This window comes from Pristis pectinata, chromosome 2 (genome assembly GCF_009764475.1).
Source record: "Pristis pectinata isolate sPriPec2 chromosome 2, sPriPec2.1.pri, whole genome shotgun sequence".
Classification (NCBI taxonomy): Eukaryota; Metazoa; Chordata; class Chondrichthyes; order Rhinopristiformes; family Pristidae; genus Pristis; species Pristis pectinata.
The window spans coordinates 89,657,185-89,680,928 of record NC_067406.1 but is presented as its reverse complement, the minus strand read 5'-3'; the positions used below and the strand labels follow the sequence as shown (position 1 = coordinate 89,680,928).

Sequence of the window (23,744 nt, the reverse complement as noted above, 5' to 3'; positions counted from 1 at the left end):
CTTGTTTGCCTGGTAACATTGATTGTAAAGTCAGCCGTATATAGAATAACAGAAAATACTCAAGGTACTCAGGTCAAGCAACCTCCGATGGATTTCCAACACCTGCAGTTTTTGGCTCCAGTTTAGAGTGTAATGTCCAGCATAATTCCGTTAGTCGAAATCTGCCTCCCCAGAGGAAGTACTCAGTCATGTGCTGACTAATTGAAGTTCACCCTCTACTGGTGAGCTAAACATGTGCTGTTTAAAGTGCAAACACCCACTTCTGTTTCCCCCTAAAATGTCAAAACTGGCCAACAATATATGAAAACTAGAGCCATGGCATTTAGTACATGAATTTGTGCACCAAGATGGAACCTTGGCTATTCCTGCCAGGGCTTCTACACTGCTCACAGGTGCTGCGTTCTTGCCAGATTGACCACTGTAGTGCAGGTCACCATTCACGGTACTCATTCAGTGCAGCAACAATACAGAGGCAGAAAGGACTGCCGTGGAGGGGAGTGAGGGGAGGGAAAGGTGTTGCCTTCAGTGTGTCTGGGCATTCCCCTGTGATGAGATGTTGACTCCTGTGCCACAAGTGGCCTAGGCAAACTGATTAATAGGCCAGTGATCACTGTACATGAGTCACAAATAATCATAAAGATAGACTGCAACCAGTGGAGGGTGCTCCAGGGAATTATTAATCATTATGCTAGTCATTGAACAGCAAGGGTAACAGGTGCTGTGTGCAGGACATTGACATGACAGTACAGACCACATTCATTGACATCTCATTCCCGTGGGATGTGCCCTGGGCTTTTTTTGTAAAATAATAATGTTGTTCAAAGGTTTCCCCCAAAAGCTCAAACTCTTTCTGGCAGTGAAGGAAACTTGAAGTGTTTGGCCCATGACATCATTAGCTATGTGGCTGACAATGTACCATATCTGGAGGTGCCTGGACCAATTTCCTGAATGGTGCTAATTGACCCAGAAGTGACTGCTTGTGCAGCCTAACACATGAAAAACACCCCTTGTGCGCTAGTTATGCATCAAAGGTGGGTGCAAATTGGTCATGTTTTTTGGCAACAGTCTCCTGAAATACCACTAAAAGCCTGTAAGTGGAAAGTTACCTTCCTATGTAAGTGTGTAATCAGTATAAGTACAATGTGTTTTGTGAGAGTTTGTTGAATAACTTTCTTATTCCATGAACAACGGAATCCTTATGCATTTCATTCAGCAATTTGGTATCAATTTATTTTTGACATCTATGACTCCTATTTGTGTTGGTCTTCAAAAGTTAAATAGTTAAGTTAAAGAAGAATAGATCATTGTATATGCCAGCATAAGTAAAAGTAAAAGTCAAAGTCGAGTTTATTGTCGTATGCACAAGTATATGTGTGCACAGGTGCAATGAAAAACTTATTTACAGCAGCATCACAGTCACATAGCACCATATAAGTGACATTCACAAGAAAAGCATACAAATTGTGTATAATTTATGTTTAATTTACAAGGAAGAACACTAAGAACAAAAGAAGTCCATTTTAGTGTGAAGTGATCAAAGTTAGAAAATTGCTTGTGAAAAATCTGCTGGTATTATGTGACAAAGGGGCAATTTAATCACAGCATCCTCTCAGCAAAGAGACATGCACCCATTGGGAGTACAGATTTTGAATCTGGGTACTGCAGTACGACTTGACTTTCCAACCATTTCCATGAATAATCAAAAAAATTGCTTGCACTGCTACTTGAATTATGATTAGCATCACCTGTCTGTTAAAGATGCATGTCAGCAACATGCTCAGAACATTCTATAATAGCTTCCCTATAAATAAAAATGTTGGGAAGCTTCAAACAATATAAGGGCTGGGTGGGTTAGTCAGCACCTGAAAGAGAAAAATAGGTCAACCTTTTGGATCTGATGATGTTGTTCTTGAAACAGTAAATATATTTATGATCCTGGACATGTTCTGTGTCTTTTTGATCTTGACTTTGGAGAGAGTGACATTAGATTGGATTGACGATCTTGCAATGTCCAAGGTTTTTGCAGGTTTGTTGTTTCCTCTCTCATCAGCCTTGTATTTTATCAGAGGGTAGTTCAATGTTGAAGATAGTGGTATTTCAAAGGAAAACCTCTGAACTCAGAAACCAGATTAAAACATAAATACTACAAAATGGTGAAGATTTTTAACTTGGGTGCATTGTTAATCCTCCAATAACTTAATCAGTAATATTGATAATGTTAACATTGCTAAAACCATGCTGAAATAACAATTACAATTCTCTTTAACATTAATCTCTTCTCTGTTGCAGGATATATCGAGTATAGACATGAAAAGGGAGAGCCAGGTGGAAGTTTTGCTTTTAAATTTGATGTTGAGGATACAGATGGAAATAAACTAATTGATCAGTCCTTCTTCATTACTGTTTTGGGTGAGAGTGACTTCATTCTTGGTTCATTTCATCCTTCATTGTAAAACGTCACATCTGTAAACTGGTGTGTTCTGGATTGCATCTTGGCTCACATTTTGGGTCCAAAATCCATGTTGTGTGCAACATAGAATAATTACCAGGGTGTGCCCCCAATAACCTTTGCCACTGATAGTAGTAGAGTTTCTGAAGTTGGGGTTCCCATGCTAACCTGTCAAGGTAGCTGCCATCGCCACATATGTTACCCGCAGTTCAACGATCATTAGAAGTGTGCTCTGAGGTTAACAGGCTTCAGTGGGATTAGGGACCTCTCTGTACAGAAGTTTCAAACTTTATTGAAAGGTCACTTTAAGAAAAAAATAGATGTTTTTGTTTGGGGAACATGGGTCTTGATTTGGCCCCATAGCCACCAAGGGTTAAGGCGTCTCTGTGACGTTATGGTAGATCCTTTGAAAATTGAAAATAGAAGAGGGATTACAACCTCTGCTGTCATAGGATCACTTTTAGCAGGCTAACTTTGAGGAAGATCCCACGTTTTGAAAGCCTGATTCTTTCTCCTCTCAGCAGACTCCAGCTAACACGACAACAAATCTGCCAATTCTTGGGGCTTAAGGTAGCAATTCTGACTTTATCTGTCTGTTTCATTTGCTGATTCTGCTATCTTCATAATGTAGTGTATGAAAAGATTCAGCACCCAGATACACAAAGTAAGGATAAATCATCAGGTGAGTGCATGCAGGATCAGCGGAGGGGTTTGCAGAGTAAGGGATGGGGGTGATGGGGTCTTGCAACTAACAACCCAACTTCTCACTTCCCACAAGGAGGCCAAGATATAATTTTGCGTATCCACAGGCTGGTTATTAATGCTAATTTGTGTTTTAATTTTGCAGAAGATAAGCTTCCACCGACCATTGTAGTTAACAAAGGTTTAGTACTGGAGGAAAACTCGGTGAAAAAAATAACTACGCTTCAGCTGTCAGCGACTGACCAAGACAGTGAGCCTGGTGAACTGATTTACAGATTAACCAAACAGCCTCAGTTGGGCCATATTGAGCATGCTGCTTCTCCAGGTAAAAGGGGCAAAGATACTTACCATCTACTGCTGCAGAGGATTGAAATCATTATGATTCACAAGAAATTACAGGTTAATAAAACTATTCGAATGATGGGATTAGTTTTTATTTTGGAATAAATATTTACCCTGAAATTCCATCTGCATTCTTTGATTAGGGCTAGAGGCCCAGTTTGAACTAAGAATATCCACAGGGTGAAATCTCCAAATTACACCTTGTTCTTGACTACTTTCTTCCTTCCCTGGCTCTTTCCCTTCCTTTGGAACTGGGGATAATTTAACAAATAGCACCAATTGGAACTGTAAGACACTGAAGCACTGTAGCATTTAAGGCTTAAAAGGATGAGCAACTGAATGTTTTGATCATGGTATGTTATGTTTTCATTAAGGTTAAGTGAACAATTCTGTTGTATTTCTTGGGAATTACATTGATGACCATTACCTTTCCTATGTTAATGTACTTAATGAATACGGGGAGTCTTGTGCCCCAGTTAGCCCCTAGCCCACTGCACGTACCCCTCCTCTTAAATAGTAAACTTATTTTAATAATAATTATAACTGTAATAAAACTGACCTTTTCAAAAATATATTTCCATTTAGTTTTGCAGTTCCAAAATGTGTTGTGTAAATAATCCATTTACAATTTCTCTCTTATTGTGAATTTGCTTTGGTTTTAGTTACTCTACAATCTTTGATTTTTAAGTTAGATCAAAATGTAGGTCACTTTTAGAGGACACCTTGTTTGGTAAATCAATATTTGGCATGAACCAGAAGCAGAATATGAATTTATGGTAAAAGTGAAACTTATATTTGTCCTTCTATCTCCTTTCTGAGCCAGATTGAAACCATTAGATTTGTTCCTGAAACTGGTGATGCTTGCATTTTCAAAAGCTGACCTCCTTTCTGGACTTGATTTCCATGCAATGAAGGCTAAACCTGACCAAGATATTTTTAACACAGTTGAAATGCGTGCTTGGTTCTGGTAGTTATTGAGGATAACCTTTCACCCATATATATATATATATATATATATATATATATATATATATATATATGTGTGTGTGTGTGTGTGTGTGTGTGTGTGTGTGTGTGTGTAGATATATAGATATAAAAAACTGGCAAAGCTGCTGTAAGGGTTTAAACATTCCATTCCAGTTATTTAGACCAGATGGCTTGGAATGATCCATGTTACATTGTATTCATGTTTTATTGTTTCCAACAGGAACAAAGGTTACCCATTTCACTCAGGCTGATCTTGCAGCTCGCAGCATTCAATATGTCCACACAAGTGATGAGGAGAAACATTCTGATGATTTCACCTTTTCAGTGTCTGATGGTGTCAATGAGGTATTGTGAGGGTTAATATTCATGGGGCAATTAAAATACAAATGTTGGTTTGAGACTGAAGATCTACATTTCACAATGGTCCTTATGTGCATAGGGATAATCTAAACCATTGCACAGGAAGGAAAATGTACAGAGTGAGGATGAGGATGAGGGTGGTAAAGTGAAACACCTTGAAACACTATTAAAAGAAGGCAAGAAGCTGGTAAGATGCAAAGTGTCCCAGAGGACAGGAGGTGAGCATGAAGGGGCAACACGGTGGCATAGCAGTTCATGCCTTTGTCTCATAGCTCCATGGACCCAGGTTGGATCCTGACTTCGGATGCTGTCTGTGTGCAGTTTGCCTATTCTCCTTATGAACACATGGGTTCCCTCAGGTGCTGCAGTTCCCTCCCACATTGCAAAGGTGTGCTGATAGTTTAATTGACTACTGTAAATCACCAGTGTAGACTCACAGGGGGAGCTGATGGGCTTGAGAGAGAGAATAAGTTAAGGGCTATAGGGAAATAAGGATCAGTGGGCAAGGGGTTAGAACTGATGGAATTTCTTTGTTGGAGACTTGGCATGGACTTCAAATGGGTTGAATGACCGTCTTGTCTGTAAACCACCAAGGTGTTAGAGAAGCAGAAAGTGTTTGCAGTGATGAACGGTGTGAAAACATCACAGTGAGGTTGGGGTAAGACATGGGGAGATATGAGAACTCAGAACAGATGCATTAGATGACACTGAGCTTGTGCTCCTATGATCTGTCTTGGTTCTGAACCTCCTCAGTCCAACCTGAGTTGACAGGCAAGAGAGACAAGTGGCAGTGGACGCTCAAGGAGATGTCTTTAGCTTTGTAGGCATAAGGGTGGAGGTAATCTTCATTTATCCAGGCCTTGCAGAGTGTTGCAACAGGCTTTCAGTTAATGGAGAGAGCAGTGGTAGACCTTAGCAAAATGGAAGGTGATCCCATGCTCACGGGTGGCACTAGGAAAAGTGCCCACCCATCCTGCTGTATGTTCTGGATTTTCAAACAGCTGAGGGATATCAATTGTGTTAAATGCCACATGGAGTAAAGGAATGGAAGAGTAACAGACAACACAGAACTTAAGAAAAGAAAGCAAGAGTTAGCCATGAGGAAAAATAATAATTAGAGAACAAGGAAAAATATTGCCAGATTTAAGTCTCTCCAGTTTTATCTTGCTAATTTCTGAGGCTGAGCTATTTTGAAGGTCAGGCTTCCTTTGCCAAAAGGCAGCGAGCTGCTTCAAATTTGCCTTTTGGGTCTTCCAGTATACTATCCAAATAATCTTTTCAAAAACAAAATGTTCCTATGTATTTTGCCTGAGTGACTGTTTGTGGACTGTAGAATATCATTGGTTGTCAACCCATCTGTTTCTCGTAATGAGGAGTCAAATGGGGAGGAAGAACATGTTTCTAAATGATAATTCTCTGAGACCACATTACATATAGGGATCTGACCCATTGGAAATGCAGTCAAGTACACGTGAACCACAACAGTCTGACTACTGATTTTTATGGTTATAAAAGACACAGGCAGCACACAGCTAAATTTGCAATACACATTGTCATGGGTGGAGCTTAAATCCTCAGAATAGATGCTTGGTGCTTCCCACTTGATAACTGTCAAGAAGTAAAGGAGTTAAGACTGGCCATCATTTGCATGTATTCATAATTCTAGTGTGTTGAATTTATCTTCATTTTGTATAAATATCTGACACTTTCAGATCAAATTTATGTTTGGTTTTAATGTCTAAAGCCTGAATTACAAATGTTCATGAACAATAAGATAATTATTTTGCCTAACCCGTATCAATCTTTGCCTTTTACTTATAAACCTAATTGAATGCATATCTTTGTTGCTTTCTACGATAAGTTGATTACAAAACCTGTGCTGCCCAAAGCTGTGTCAGCCCTTGTCTGAAGACAGCATTGTCTTGTCTTTTTCATTAAATCAGGTGTCTCAAACATTTTACATTACTATTCGGCCTGTGGATGATGCACTGCCCGTGGTACAAGTCCCTGGAATGCGAGTGCAAGAGGGAGTGAGAAAGACGATTACTGAATTTGAGCTGAAGGCTACTGATGAAGACACTGAGGTTAGATTTTAGCTCAGCAACACTCTAACTTTATCTCAGCGTGTTTCCTCATTATTTAGGTAAAACCCAGCTGTGCTTCCTGCCTTCATTTGTTCACAATTTCTCACCGATGCAAATATGTTTGCTGCTTTTAGTTTGTAAATGGAACAGCAAGGAGTGAACGAAATAGATTGTTGCATCCACTTAGTGTTTGATCTTCTATGTTTTTATGGCTCCAACATGTTGACATGTACATTCATAATCAGCAAGGCACAATCCCATATTGATCATTTTCTGTTTTATTCCCAAATTAGGCATACTTAAGATTCTATATTATAGACAAACAAAAGATCAATTCCTTTACATTATGTAATTCATATTTAATCATATTAATATTTCCATTTGATTTCCATTGACATAATTTCAGTGGAGCTAAATAAGCTGAATACGCTGATAGAAATCAGTAGGAAAAATTATTTGTGTAAAATATTTTTGATGACCTCAAAATGCCTACAGCCAAAGAAGTACCTTTAGAAATGCAGTCATGTATAAACATGAAGAGGGCTGGAAGTTGTTTGTGGGGCTGCTGGGCTCTCACTATTCAGGCAACAACACTGTAAATACCCATTGTGTTAATGCCAAGGTAATATTTTGAGTGAGTAAACATGAACATCTGAATGTCTGCTCATTACTATGAACTCTGACGCAACAGGCTGAATCTTTGACCTTTACCATTGTACAACCACCACGCCATGGGACAATTGAGCGTACCAATAATGGTCATCACTATCGTCAGACCAACACGTTTACAATGGATGACATTTATCAGAACCACATCAGCTACAATCATGATGGCAGTAACTCTCTCAAAGATCGCTTTGCTTTCACTGTGTCTGATGGGACCAATCCTTTCTTCATTGTCGAAGAGGCAGGAAAGGAGGTCAGTCCTTATCAGAGATAATTGTGTTAACAGAACAATGTGGATCAGAGAGTAATGTGTACTTTTGCTTCTCTTAGCTTTTTATTCATTTTGTGCTGTTGCTGTCATTTCAAGGAGGGTGGGAGATTTCAGAATGTGGGAGAGGCACGTGTAAAGTGTGTGGCAGCGGACAGAGGTGTGAACTGCATGGGAATACTTCAGTACCTCCTGGGGATGTCTAAAGGGGAATCAGCAGCAGTCCAGGACCATCCAGTCGACCTACCTCGTAAGTAAGGTCATGCACCCAGACAGATGATGGAATAAGGAAAGAGGAAGATGTGACCAGGCTCCTCCCTAAAATAACATTGAAAAGCAGATTGAGTGTGATGGTCTGAGGGTCTGGGAAGGCACAGAATATGATCAAGCTTGACAGATACATGTCAGAGTTACCTGCATCAGAGTGAATTCCAGGCTTCCAGTGGGCGAATCACAAAGGAGAATTTCGGCCTTGACTTTGGATAAATAGTCTGATAGCTCAAAGGAAATGGAAGGATCAGTAGAGGTGGTGGTGAGGTAGAGCTGCATGTGTTTATCTCAACTGGATTTGGTGGCATCCTTGTGATTGTACACAGGTATTACGCTGACCGCATGCATCATTTCGTCTTTCTGATTATTTGATGTTAGATTGTGACAGCTGCTCCCCAGAGGTTTAAGATTGATATTCTGCCTGTGGATGACGGGACTCCAAGAATTGTTACCAACCTGGGACTACAGTGGCTGGAGCTCATGGATAGTAAGGTAATTCCGTTTCCTGTATTTCCAGCAACAGTGTAAGGATTCAAAGCACCAATTAGGCAACTAATCAGATTTGTGACTTGCTTTGCAAATTATGAAATTTGTGTTAGTTTGATGCAGTATTTAAGTATTGAAACAATTAATTGATAGGATTAGTGATGCAATATAAGAGTAATTGAATACTGGTTGCAACACACAAAAAAGCTTGAGGAACTCAACAGGTCAGGCAACATCTAGGGAGGGACTGTCCATTTCCCTCCATAGGTGCTGCTCAACCCGCTGAGTTCCTCCAGCGCTTTGTGTGTTGCTCCAGATTCCAGCATCTGCAGTCTCTTGTGTCTCCATTGAGCACTGGTTGCCTTGTTAGACTAGGGCCAAGCTCCCTTGTCACAGATTCATATAGCACAGAAACAGGCCCACCATGTCCGTGACATCAGGTACCCATTCATCCTAATCCCATTTACCAGCACTTGTTCCGTAGCCACCTTTGTCTAGTGATTCGAGTGCTCATCTTGATACTTCTACATGTTGTGAGAACCCGCCTCCATCACCCTTTCCAGCAGTGCATTCCAGATTCTAACCACCCTCTGGGTGAAAATGTTCCTCCTCAGATCACCTCTAAACCTCAGGCCACTTGCGCTAACACAAAGCCCCCTCATTATTAGCTGAGGAATACCTGCGCCATTACATGTGCACTGAAGGGTTGTTGCGGGCACCCCATTGGGCTGCAAAGTTCTTTGGTATCTGGACCTCACGGCCCTTGCACACTTTCTTTGATGCACAACAGAAAATATGGTAAGTCCAAGGGCTTGGTGGTGGTTGGGCGGGAGAAGCGAGGACCAGTGGATGAGTCCCAGTTGGGGTTTGAGGAAGACAGATTTCTTCGCGATTAGACCCCTTTGGGTGGGAGTGTGCCTGGAGATCAGAGCTCGAGTCGCAAGATTGTGGCGTTGGCTTCAGGAGAGGAGAGTTTGAAAGGTCATGGGTAGGATGTGGCGTCCAGGGAACAGGTAAGTTGTAAAAGTTGGAAGGCCTCCGTCTGGGTTGGTGTCGCAGTGCTAGGCTTGAATTTGTTCCAAGAGGCACCCTTTAATCAGCAGCAGGCTCAGACAGAAAGATGAAGTTTCCTTTGTGTCATTGTAAATGATTTTGTGGCTAAAAATTATTTATAAATTATGTAAATGGACTGTTCAATGACAATATTAAATAATCTTAATATTGCCTGTTCCAACTCGGGTAGTTCTGCATGCAACTGTTGGCATGCCTATGCATGAGGGCTGGTAGGTTTCAGGACTCCAGCACAAGTGCAGAAGTGTCAAACCAGCCAGATGAGCTCTGCCAGTGATTTTCCCATTACATTCTGGTGCTGCATTCCTGCACAATGTTCTGGAGGCCAGTTATTCTTTGTTTTTTTTTAATGTTTTTAATTATTTTATCACGTTGTAAAGAATTGTAATTAAAGTTTTATATTTTTAATTTTGGCAAAGGTTTATGAATTATTTTAATAGCTTTGTGTGTTTTTGTCCATGCTGGAGGCATAGCTTTGCTGTCTGTGTGGTGTTCCCAGTGGTGTTTTGCCTATCAGGCTTGGTAATAACCCAATTACATTATTAGAGTCATAGAGTGATACAGCATGGAAACAGGCCTTTTGGCCCAATTCCTCCGTGCCCATCTCAGCTAGTCCCATTTGCCCTCATTTGATCCATATCCCTTAAACCTTCCCTATCCATGTACCTGTCCAAATGTCCTTATTTATTTAAGTCTCTTATTGCTGCCAGTCAGCTCCAGGACCAAGCTGGACTGTGAGATCAGCTTTCAAGGTCTAGCGGAGGTAGGTTTGGTTGCAAGGGGGAGGCTGGTGTGAAGCTCTGATGCAAGCCCTACCTGGGAAAATCCAGACCATTGTGTCCTGAAATCCAGTATCATACATGGGATAAAATTTTAATGTGGATATTTGTATTAAAGTGATTATAGACATTAAAGGGACAGTGCTGGAAATCACACTAGCAGGAGAAGAAAGAAGTGAAATTCTCAGATCATTAACAAGTGACAGAAAGTTTTGCAGAGAGAATCTGCTGACAAAGCTAAAAAATCTGAGAAAAGGAGCTAAAAGATTGTTCCAGTGCCACCCAGTGGCGGCAGTGTGAATTTGCATGGGGCCAGGAAACGAGGAAAATAGAGCAGGAAGTTATACTGTTAGTATCCAGAATGACCGACTTCAATGAAATTTAGTCAAAGGTGATATCAGAAATGCAGGAAGTTGACTTTCTTGTCCTCACTAGATCCTTCTTACTTGCAATCTAAATATTATTAATGATATATTTATTCCAAAGTATCAAAATACCTTTATATAGCCTCTGATTGTCCGATTCTCATGTGATTGTATGCTGGCTGTAATTTTCATTTTCTCAGAGTTACCGTAGATCACATGAGATGAAAATAAGCTTTGACATTATTGAGGTGTTCCAAGTCTGCCATAAAGAGAGGACAATTTGAACTCTGAACATTTCTCTTAAAAACTGGTGCAACTATGGCAATGATAACTTGCATTTACGTAGTACCTACAACAGAGTAAAATATCTCAAGGTACTTCACTTGAACATTATTAAGCGAAATGTAATGCCAAACATGTCAGAAATATTAGAGGAGATAACCATAAACCTTGTGAAAGAAGTGGGCTTTAAGAAGAAGGGCGATGTAGAAAGGCTTATCGAGGGAATTTCAGATCTCGGGACGTCAATAGAATCCTGGAACAGTACAGCACAATACAGGCCCTTCGGCCCACAATGTTGTGTCGACCTTTAAACCTCACCTAAGACTATCTAACCTCTACCTCCCCCATATTCCTCTATTTTAAATTCCTCCATACGCTTATCTAGCAATCTCTTGAATTTGACTAATGTACCTGCCTCCACCACCACCCCAGGCAGCGCATTCCATGCCCCAACCACTCTCTGGGTAAAAAAAAAACCTTCCTCTGATATCTCCCTTGAACTTCCCACCCATTACTTTAAAGCCATGCCCTCTTGTATTGAGCATTGGTGCCCTGGGAAAGAGGCTCTGGCTGTCTATCTATTCCTCTTAATATTTTGTACACCTTTATCATGCCTCCACTCATCCTCCTCCTCTCCAAAGAGTAAAGCCCTAGCTCCCTTAGTCTCTCCTCATAATGCATACTCTCTAAACCAGGCAGCATCCTGGTAAATCTCCTCTGCACCCTTTCCAACGTTTCCACATCCTTCATATAATGAGGCGACCAGAACCGGACATAGTACTCTAAGTGTGGTCTAACCAGAGTTTTGTAGAGCTGCATTATTACCTCGCGGCTCCTAAACTCGATCCCACGACTTATGAAAGCCAACATCCCATACGCTTTCTTAACTACCCTATCCACCTGTGAGGCAACTTTCAGTGATATGTGGATATGAACCCCCAGATCCCTCTGCTCCTCCACACTACCTAGAATCCTGCCATTAACTTTGTACTCTGCCTTGGAGTTTGGCCTTCCAAAGTGTACCACCTCACACTTCTCCAGATTGAACTCCATCTGCCACTTCTCAGCCCAGCTTTGCATCCTATCAATGTCCCTCTGCAATCTTTGACAATCCTCCACACTATCCACAACACCACCAACCTTTGTGTCGTCTGCAAACTTGCCAACCCACCCTTCCACCCCCTCATCCAAGTCATTAATAAATATCACGAAAAGCAGAGGTCCCAGAACCGATCCTTGTGGGACACTGCTAGTCACAGCCCTCCAATCTGAATGCACTCCGTCCACCACAGCCCTCTGCTTTCTACAGGCAAGCCAATTCTGAATCCCCATGGCCAAGCTCCCCTGGATCCCATGCCCTCTGACTTTCTGAAGAAGCCTACCATGTGGAACCTTGTCAAGTGCCTTACTAAAATCCATGTAGACCACATCTACTGCACTACCCTCATCAATCTGCCTGGTCACCTCCTCAAAGAACCCTAGCAGGCTTGTGAGACGTGATCTGCCCTTCACAAAGCCATGCTGGCTGTCCCTGATCAGACCCTGATCCTCTAAATGCCCATAGATCCAATCTCTAAGAATCCTTTCCAGCAGCTTGCCCACCACAGATGTAAGGCTCACTGGTCTATAATTCCCTGGACTATCCCTACTACCTTTTTTGAATAAGGGGACAAAATTTGCCGCCCTCCAATCCTCCGGTACCATTCCTGTGGACAACAAGGACTCAAAAATCCTAGCCAACGGTTCCGCAGTCTCCTCCCTCGCCTCGTGGAGCAGCCTGGGGAATATGCCGTCAAGCCCCGGGGACTTATCTGTCCTAATACTTTCTAACAGCTCCAACACATCCTCTCCCTTGATATCTACATGCTCTAGAACATTAACCTTACCAATACTGTCCTCAGTGTCATCAGGGCCCCTCTCCTTGGTGAATACTGAAGAGAAGTATTCATTGAGAACCTCACCCACTTCCACAGCTTCCAGGCACATCTTCTCAACTTTGTCTCTAATCGATCCTACCTTCACTCTCGTCATCCTTCTGCTCTTCACATGTGAAAGACGCCTTGGGATTTTCCTTAACCCTACTCGCCAAGGCCTTTTCATGTCCCCTTCTTGCTCTCCTCAGCCCCTTGTTAAGTTCCTTGCTTGCTACTCTATATTCCACATGAGCCCTATCTGATCCTTGCTGCCTACACCTTACGTATGCTGCCTTCTTCCTCCTAACTAGATGTTCCACCTCTCTTGTCACCCATGGTTCCTTCACCCTGACATTCCTTCTCTGCCTCACCGGGACAAATTTATCCCTAACATCCTGCAAGAGATCCCTGAACAATGACCACATGTTCATAGTACATTTCCCTTCAAAAATGTCATCCCAATTTACACTCGCAAGTTCTAGCCTTATAGCCTCATAATTGCCCTTCCCCGGTTAAATATCTTCCTGTCCTCTTTGCTCCTATCCTTGTCCATGACAATGCTAGAGGTTATGGAGCGGTGGTCACTGTCCCCCAAATGCTCACCCACTGATAGATCTGTCACCTGACCCGGTTCATTACCTAATACTAGATCTAATATGGCATTCCCTCTAGTCAGCCTGTCAACATACTGTGACAGGAATCCGTCCTGGACACACTTAGCAAACTCTGAGCCATCTAAACCTTTGGCACTTAGCAGGTGCCAATCAATATTTGGGAAGTTGAAGTCTCCCATGATAACAACCGTGTTATTCTTGCACCTTTCCAAAATCTGCCTCCCAATCTGCTCCTCAGTATCCTTGCTGCTACCAGGGGGCCTATAGAAAACTCCCAGTAGAGTAACTGCTCCTTTCTTGTTCCTAACCCACCCATACTGACTCTAGAGAGGATCCTTCTACCTTATCCACCCTTTCTGCAGCTGTAATAGTATTCCTGACCAGTAATGCCACCCCTCCTCCTCTTCTCCCCCCCTGCCTATCCCTTTTAAAACACTGAAATCCAGGAATATTCAGTATCCATTCCTGCCCTGGTGACAGCCAAGTCTCTGCAAGAGCCACAATATCATAGTTCCATGTATTTATCCAAGCTCTTAGTTCATCACCCTTATTCCTGATACTTCTTGCATTTAAGTAAATGCACTTTAGCCCATCCACCTTTCTACTTTTATACCCTAAACTCCGCTTTTCCTTCCTCAAAACCTCTCTATATGTTAGATCTGACTTTACTCCTTGCACTTCTTCCACTGACCTATCCCTCTGATTCCCATCTCATCCCCCTTGCAAACTAGTTTAAATAGTCAATAGGTGGAGACAGTTCAGTGAAGTTGGAGCAAGTAACACCAGGGATTCTTAAGAGACCAGAATTGGAGGAGCGCTGACACTTTGGAGGGTTTAAAGATAAGGATACTACAAAAGAGTTAAGGCCATGAAGGGATTTAAAATCTAGGATAAGAATCTTAACATTGAAATGTTGTTTAACTTGAAGCCATTGTGCAGACTTGTCTCAAACAGTATATTTCAGTATTCTCTCTCCATGGATGCGCCAGTGCTCCTGTCTTCAGTTTGTTAATTCACTTGTCACATCAAATAAACCCAGGGCTCTGATCTACTGCAGATTTGTAATTAAATTGCACATTCATTGATGTGCACAGAACACATACATTCTGGTTCACAGGGACTACATTTTATAACTTCTGATAACTCCATTTGAACCAATGTATAATTTCATGTAAATAGGTACAAAGCCGTAAGTGGGGACTTACAAGGCAAACTTCACTAGGAAAACATAGATATTGTGCTGGGTTGTTTTCTGAATGGTAATAGCATTAGCAACAAAACAAACATGAATGAGATAGCTGTAGGAATTGCATCAATTAATTCTGTGTTTGAAATCAAGATTAACGTAGATTAGAGTTTTGATAGAGAGATTTGTAATGGCTTGATAACCCTTTTAAAACGTACATGAACACTGAAAGCAATACAATTCAATTTTGATTGCATTATCTTTTTATGCAAGGCCTGTCATAAGAAAGGTTACTTGATATTAACCTACTCAATATGGAATGAAAATCAGAAAAAATCTCCAGATGTCAGAGATCTGAAATGTAGGTAGAAAATGCTGGAAACACAAAACAGGTCAGGCAGCATCTGTGGAAAGAGAAATAGAGATAATGTTCTAGGTCTTAACTCTCTTTCTCTTTTCACAGATGCTGCCTAACCACTGAGTGTTTGGAGTATTTTCTGTTTTTAAACCAAATATAGAATTTTGTGCATTCAGTGTAGTCATTTACAGGGGAATAAATACCTGCGTAGCTGCAATGTATATGACTGGCAACCATCGCCATACCTCATCAGCCAGAATTCCTAGCTTAGGGGAGCCCTTGTCAAAGAGAAACTCCTCTGACCACCCAAAAATGATTTGAATAATAAGTGTGTCCCCTTTAAATTCCTCTACCAGGTAACTTTTTAATGTATAAATTTATTTTAAGATGGTCTTACAATTCCGATAATCCAGAATGCTCAGGACTTTGGTGGTGCCAGGCTAGTAGATTTTCTCAGCTGTTGAATGCTATTTCTATTAATACTCCAAAACACTTTTAATTCATTTTTTTAAATGTTTCACAGCAGTGTAATAAATGCTCCGGTGAACCTGGTAAGTTTAAAGGGGATGCAGGAAAACAAAGCCAGGTGAGTTTAAAGGGAGCAGGGGAACTGGGGCCCCAGTGAATTTAAAGTGGGCAGATAACTGGGGCCCCGGTCTGTTTGAATAAGCACAGAAACCAGGGCCCTGGTGAGTTTGAAGAGAGCCCAAGAGCTGGGACCCCAATCTGTTAGAGAGAGCTCGGGAACCAGAGCTGTGGTCTGTTAAAGGGAGCATGCAGGAATCAGCACCTGGTAAGCCAGGTGCCAAACCATGGAGATTTCCGAATAGTCAGACAGCGGATTATTGGAGTTTTTCTGGGTATTCTGCAGGAAAAATGGAAATGAATGCCCTTTGCTCCTTTCCAGGAATTTTCCCAGAGCTGCTCCCATTATGTTCCGCCAACTTCAGCGCAAATTAACCAAAAATCCAATTTACATATCCAAACTGACATCCTGTCAACCTTATTCCAGAGTTCGGGATGGAAGAGACTAAAGGAAATTTGCGTCAATAGTTGCAGACTGCTTTACTGGGGGAGATCTCCTGCTGCCCTCAGGTCACCAGTGTCTGGGCACACTGATCTTTCTGGTGTGCTCCCAACTGTGGTCTTTCACGTCTCCCAGCCTTGGGTAGTGTCAGGAACACACAGGGCCTCTTCCAGCTTGTGACCAGCAGTGCTGACAGAAAAGGCTCTTTCAGCCAACAAAGCCCTGCCTTCAGGCTCACCAGCTGTCAAAGCTGATAGTTAACATGGATGTGAACAGCTCAAACATTTAGAATCACTAGGGGAAAAAAGGGTTAGAAATACTAAAATTAGTTTTGTAAATGTAAAAGTAAACAGACTAAAAACACATTGACACATGTGCATGTAAATATGTACACGCACACTTCCTCGCACACTCTCTCCCTCGCGCGCGTGCACACACACCCCCACCCTCACATACACACACACACATAATCAATTAAAGACATTTATATTAACATAATTAAATCAAATGAGAAAGCTCTTGCTGCCTTCTCCTGGCATCTGATTTGTCCCATTCATTTCAATGGGCCGGCTACACTACCACCAGGTAACCTGGCATGGGTTCAGTCAGCAGGTTTCCCTGTCTGAGTGTTTGAAAATCTCATATTATTCTCATTTGACATGGAAAAGGGCCATTTGGCCCATTGAGTCCATGCTGGCTCCCAGTGCACTCCCCTACTCCCTTCCCCCTCTCGTATGACAGTAAACTCCAGCCTGATTCTCCGACCCTCCCTCTTACATGAAGGGCAATTTACAGTGGCCAATTAGCCTACAAACTAGCACATCTTTTGGGATGTTGGAGGAAACTGGAGTACCTGGGAGAAATCCACCCGATCACGGGGAGAACGAGCAAATTCCACACAGGTTTGAACCCGGGTTACGAAAGCTGTGAGGCAGGAGAAATACGACTGTAACAGCCTGTATCTGCTGTATTTGGAGTTTCTTTATATTCATTCAAGGGATACGGGGTTTGTAGGCTGAGCCAGCATTTAATCGCCCATCCCTAATTATCCTTTGAGAAGGTCGTGGTGAGCTGCCTTTTTGAACCGCTGTAGTCATTGAACTGTGGGCATATCCACAATGCTGTTAGGCAGGGAGTTCCAGGATTTTGACCCAGTGACTGAAGTAATGGCGATATGTTTCCAAATAAGTTTGGTGTGTGGCTTGGAGGGCAACTTCTGGGTGGTGGTGTTCCTATGCTTTTGCTGCCCTTATCCTCCTAGCTGGTAGATAATGGGTTTGGACGGTGCTGTCAAGGAGTCTTGGTGAGTTGCTGCAGTGCATCCTGTAGATGGTACAATCTGCTGCTATCATGCATCAGCGGTGCAGTGAGTGAATGATTGTGGCTGTGGTGCCCATCAAACAGGCTTCCATGTCCTGCACGATGTGGAGTTTCTTGAGTGTTGTTGAAGCTGCACTCATCCAGGCAAATGGAGAGTATTCCCTCACATTCCCTGACTTTGGCCTTGTGGATGGTGGACAGGCTTTGGGGAGTTAGGAGGTGAGTTACTCATCTCAGGATTCCTACCCTCTGACCTGCTTTGGTAGCCACAGGAGCAGTCTACCGGAGCAGCACAGATGTGTCACGGTCACCTCTTGGGAATAGCCCAGTTGTGAATATGTCTGCATGTAGGCCCATAAGGAACTTAATGAAAGATCGAAATACAAACAGAAAACGCAGAAAATACTCAGAACCTCTGGATCAAGAAACAGATATTTCAGGTCAATGATCTTTCATTAGAAGCAATATCTTTCTGGAAGATTAAAGCCTATTTGTATTTATTGATTTTAATCTGTACCTACATTAATATAGATATTTGTACCAATATTTGTGTGATTCTCTTAATAATATGTTCTTTCACATATCATAATTCTGTAAAATGACTTCCCAATCAGGCCATGAACCTGATCACCAAGAGGGAACTGTTGACCATTGATCCTGACACTGAAGACAAACAGCTGGTTTATGAGATTACCTCAGAACCGAGCCATGGACACCTGGAGAACAAACTGAGGCCTGGAGCCCCTCTAATAACATTCACACAGGGTGAGTTCTTGTCAACTGCTTCTTCCGATCCTTGCATGCAGTGGTGGCTGTTTGAGATTAAAGCACTCTGATGTAGCAGACAAGGTTAATCGTTCATATTGGATAGTCTTCCCATATGAAGTGTACAGGAGAGAATTTGGAGGTTTCTTCCTATTTTTTGTGGGGAGTGAACACAGAGGGTGGTACCAATGACTGGGCAGAGTTAATCGTGTGCCTCAGCTGTCGATCTTCTTCCTGCTCTGCCATATGTGGTTCGGTGTATTGACAGCCAGAGCAGCCTTACTCCAGTGCCCAGGAAGACCTCTTCCACAATCTCGTCCACCCCATCTCTCCCAGCCTGAGACCAGACTAAGCTAACTTGCCTATTCCCTGTTTCCTTTTCCCAAAGGAACAAAGGGTTCTGCTGGGTACGACCACATCAGAAGTCTTTTGAAAATCTTTGTTATATCTACAAAGTTACCTGGCCTACTTGTTTTTAGGAAATTCAATATAATCAATTAATTAATCACAACTGCCCATTGTACCACTAACAATATTCATGCAAAAGAGAGATTCAAATCTCACTTTAAAAAAAATTAGTTCTCTCAGTCCCAATGATTTACAGCAGAATTCAACATTCCATTTCACTAAACAAATAATACTTCAACAACACCCCATTTTATCTTTTTTGTGATTATCTAACATTAATATCTAGTCTAACTTGCCTTCTGTGTTATTTAAGATAAGATTTCTTTATTAGTCACATGTACATTGAAACACACAGTGAAATGCATCTTTTGTGTAGTGTTTTGGGGCCACCCGCAAGTGTCGCCACACTTCTGGCGCCAACACAACATGCCTACGACTTCGATGAGAGGGTGTTAGATAGGCCTGACCTGTGTTAGCCTCATTGGTGTCTCACCCTGGTACTCAACATTTGATGCCGGTAAAGCTCCTTCTTATCTGTCACGTGGAAGAATCCTGATAAGAGGGTCTTAATTGTCAGAGTCCTGTATCCCTCTACATTCCCTTTCTGTTAACCAGCTTTTTAACTTGTTCTTAAACGGACTTCTCTGTTCAAAGTTCAGTGTGGATGGAATGCAGTCATCAATTGTAAAGACTCGCAAGGAACAAAAACAAAATGCCTGGTACAGTATCTTAACGAAAGAAGCATTTATCAGGTTTAGGGTGGACAGTCAAAAGAATATGATATTACTCACACCCTTATGATGTGTTCAACACAACAGATATCATAGCATCAGGGTTTGCTAAATACCTTGGTCCTGAAAGTTGATGGGTCCTTCATTGCAGCTGACACTTGAGATGTGAGACTTAGGAACATACCTCTGGACTTTCTGGGGTCTAAGTAAGTTTCTGGTCCTGTTGTACACCCAGTGACCTTTCACAGGAGAGCACTGGAAAGGGCTGCTCAAAATCCTTCAGAAAGATAATACTCCAAAAGTTATTCTACAACTACAGTAACATTCTTCATTAGTTTTCTATTTGTATAGGACAAGAGCTCAGTTATGATTATTTTACATGTAACAAACTTGTGCAAATCTTGTTCCTTCTAGAGGATATTAACTTGGGTTTGGTCAGCTATATTCTAAGTGAAGACAAGATTCAAAAGACTATGGACACATTCAAGTTTTTGGTGAAAGATAGCAAGCCTAACATTGTCAGTGATAATGTGTTCCACATTCAGTGGTCTCTCATCAGCTTTGAGCACACCAGGTAGGAATCTTGAATATGCTGCTGTCTTATTTCTGTTGTCTTCTAACATTACTGTAGAAACTCCAACAGTGTTACATGAATGGCAAAGTGCTTTGGAAAAACTGAAAGGCACTATGTAAATATAAATGCATTTTCTAGCCTAAAGCACAATTGTTAACTTCGAGAAATTTGCTGAGGTAAATTTCTTTCACTCAAGCTTCCAGTTGATATTTTGACCCTGAGTAATCTTGTCCTGAAGGCTCTTCAGTTACGCATGGTGACTGTGAGACCATCTGATGTCATGTTGAACAATGAAATGGCCATTGCAGCACCTGATGAGGCTAAGAAGATTTAACTGAGGCCTATACTGGACCAAGCTGAGGAAGAGGCAAAAAGCAGCCCATGTCCCTCCATTCACTGGCATAAACTTTGCCTCTACTACCTCAGAAATAAATATCAGCCTTCTTCAAGCAGACTCTGGGCTTGTGGGTGGCAACCCAAGTCCTGCCTCTCAATTGACATTGCCATGTGGCTAGTAGAGAAGGGATGGTCAGTGATTGTCCTGGCAGAGACGAGGAGAGGAGAACTGAAGATGCTAACGTAATCACATAGGATGCTACTCATAATTCAGGCACATCTTCACAAGGGTCAAGATCCTTATACCCAACAAGATAGCAGAGGAAGTGGTGGGGACAGGAAGGTGGGTAAGAGGCATTAGGCATCAGTGTGGTGTGAATAAAAAGCCAAGACCTTTGTTGATAACACATTTCAGGGAGTGGTCACCCCACCTGTACCGAGTTCAGGAGGATAGGGAGTGGGAGTGGGTAATATTCAGGCAGACTAGGAGGATCAGGCAGGCAATGCAGATATGTGGCACTTGTAAACTAGTACCTAGTGAATAATAAACCAATACCTTAATTTTGGTATTGGTTTATTAATGTCACATGTACCGAGATACAGTGAAAAACTTAGCTTGGCAAGCCATCCATACAGATCATTTCAAGACATAATTATTTAGAGGTAGTAGAAGTGAAAAGCAATAACAGAATGCAGAATATAGTGTTATGGTTATAGAGAAAGTGCAGTGCAGGTAGACAATAAGGTGCAAGAGCCATGACAAGGTAGATTATGAGGACAAGTTCATCTTTAAAGTACAAGAGGTCCATTCAAGCTGTCCTTGAGTGGTATGTGCTTTCAGGCTTTTGTATCTTCTGCCCGATGGAAGGGGGGAGAAGAGAGAATGTCCAGAGTGGGAGGGGTCTTTAATTACAGTATGTTGGCTGCTTTTATGAGGCAGCAAGAAGTGTAGACAGAGTCCTTGGAGGGGAGGCTGGTTTCTGTGATGGACTGAGCTGTGACCACAACTCCCTGCAATTTCTTCTGGCATCGGACAGAGCAGTTGCCATACCAAGCCTTGATGCAAATTGTCAAGGGCATTTAATTACACATATATTAGAAGAGGACAAATGTGCAGTATTGAGGGAGAAAGGCATCCGTACGAGATTAAATTAGGCAGATAAAGCAAAAAACAAACTGCTGGTGGAACTCAGTGGGTCGAGCAGCATCAAGATTTTGCCCCAGATTCCAATATTTGCAGTCTCTTGTGTCTCTAAATTAGGCAGAATTTTAATGAGCTACAACACCAACTGGAATTAAAGGGCTCTTTCTGTGCTATAAGATTCCACAAAAGACTAAATCTGTCCTGTCTGGAACATTCAGGACTGGTATCCCTTTTTCTTCAGATCTGTTTGAGGTGTGAGTTGATGTTTCCCATCAGGTTCTCTTTCTTTAGGGCTCTTACCCTGTTCCCTTGTGGATCTCCATTTTGGGGATTTAAAAAGATTTCGCTTTGTCTGTGCTCAAACACAGTGAGCCATTTTGGCATGGGAAATATTGGGAAATCAGGTGGGGTGAAGTGCATACATTTTATCCATCCTGTCTAATTTTCCTCTGCTACTTTAAATGGATGAGACAGTTTCTTTCACTTTCTGAATGACCCCATTCTATGAGATTCACTGCACTTGGGTAATTCAGAACATGTGGGCACAAATCAACAAAATATGCTCATACCTCTCTATTCTGGCTTGTTTTTTTGTGTTGTTACATTTGCCGGGAATGTATCTGGGACTGCTCAGACAGTTGCCATAACTGTGAGAAAGATCTCATTTGCGCACAAGTATGTTCAAAATATAAATCCAGTTGATAATCTCTTCATTATTGGATTTCCAATTCTCATTTTTGGTCTGATCCAAGGACTGTGTTATTGACCATTCTTTGCCCTTAATGATTAAAAGTTCTCGACAACAATTTTTTGTATGGAAAGAAGTCTGATCTCAGCTCATTTTCTGTTTGCAGTTACAATGTGAGTGAGAAGGCGGGCTCTGTGAGCGTCACAGTGAAGAGGACTGGTAACCTCAATCAGTATGCCATTGTACTGTGTCGTACTGAGCAAGGGTCAGCGACTTCCACTTCTGGTGCTGGCTCAAAGCTGGGCCAACAGGATTATGTGGAGTATGCAGGTCAGGTACGTGCAGGATTGATGTGAATGGGAGTGTATCACATGTCAGCGGAATCAGGGATTAAATAATATTTGATGGTTACATGACCAAACCTGTTGCTGCAAATGTTTTAAAATGTGCATTTTGCACTGAAACCTCAGACCTTCTTTCCAGTGCAGATGGATGGGAGCCAGATGTACACATGCAGTGGATGTGAAGGATACAGACAAAAGAGGTGGTTCGCTGGAGATATTGGTGGACTAGTTGCTGACTGAACGGTGCCACAGGGTTTCTGACACATCTCTGGCCAGTTAATGTCATTGGCAGCTCCAGGAAATATCTAGCCTACAGTTTTCCGCACTCACAAATTTTAACCACATGAACACGCAGTTAAACCCACATTCATGTGATTCCGAGTATTCATGTACCCATGCTTTATATAATGTGATTAGTGTCTCATCTGTACTCTGCTTCATGTTTATATGGTACACTGGTACCTCTATTAGTACTCAGGATGTGTTCTCAGGAGCAAAAGTGCAAATGGAAACAGTACTGGAGGGGTCATTGTATCATTATGTATGGAGAGATCCATCATTGGCAGTGCTGCAGTGCTTGGAACCCAGCACAAACCCCTGACACTGTGCACTGCTGTGCCAAGAACCTGGAGCAAACCTCTGCCCACTGCCAGCGCACCTGCTGCATTGAATCACCCCACTACTTGATGTGGAGGCACTGCCAGTGAGGGCTGGTGTTGAGTGGGCTGGGACGAGTGGTGAGGCCGCTCAGTGCCGAGATGTATGACATGGGGCTGGGACAGAGAGTGTGAGCATTGCTGGGGACTAGCAGCAGTTACTCCATGTGTAAGCAGACTACCTGGATTCTATCATCCCCCTCACCGATAGATGGAATTTGCTGTTTTCCCCCCTCCCCTACCCCTCTTCATTTGGCTTCATGGATCTTTCCACCTGGAGATTTCTCCATGGTAACTAGCACAACAGTCAGCAACCATTGTTGTGAATAAAAGTTTTAATTCAGCCATTAATTCTATTATTTGGTGTTTAAATATCTTTATATTATGAAATAAAGTTATCAAATCTTGATAGAAAGTCCCTGAACTATTTTCCATCGACTTCATGCCTCAAGGTACATGGTTTCAACTTGCAATGTTTTTTTCCATGAACACCTCCCCCAAATAACTTGGGGTTTGACTGGATCTGGGAAACACTATTTGATATTTGCAACTACTAAATTTGCTAACTG

The 23,744-nt window shown here is 42.1% G+C and overlaps 1 protein-coding gene across 1 annotated transcript in view; it reads left to right on the top strand.

Moving 5' to 3' along the window:
* fras1 (Fraser extracellular matrix complex subunit 1) overlaps positions 1-23,744 on the top strand; it is a 397,669-nt gene that overhangs the window by 323,485 nt on the left and 50,440 nt on the right. Inside the window, exons 45-53 of the mRNA XM_052040656.1 lie at positions 2,290-2,409; positions 3,297-3,476; positions 4,701-4,825; positions 6,784-6,924; positions 7,616-7,843; positions 8,507-8,620; positions 18,144-18,294; positions 19,848-20,007; positions 22,342-22,510. Of these exons, the coding sequence (XP_051896616.1) occupies positions 2,290-2,409; positions 3,297-3,476; positions 4,701-4,825; positions 6,784-6,924; positions 7,616-7,843; positions 8,507-8,620; positions 18,144-18,294; positions 19,848-20,007; positions 22,342-22,510 (1,388 nt within the window). The remainder of the gene's footprint in view (positions 1-2,289; positions 2,410-3,296; positions 3,477-4,700; positions 4,826-6,783; positions 6,925-7,615; positions 7,844-8,506; positions 8,621-18,143; positions 18,295-19,847; positions 20,008-22,341; positions 22,511-23,744) is intronic.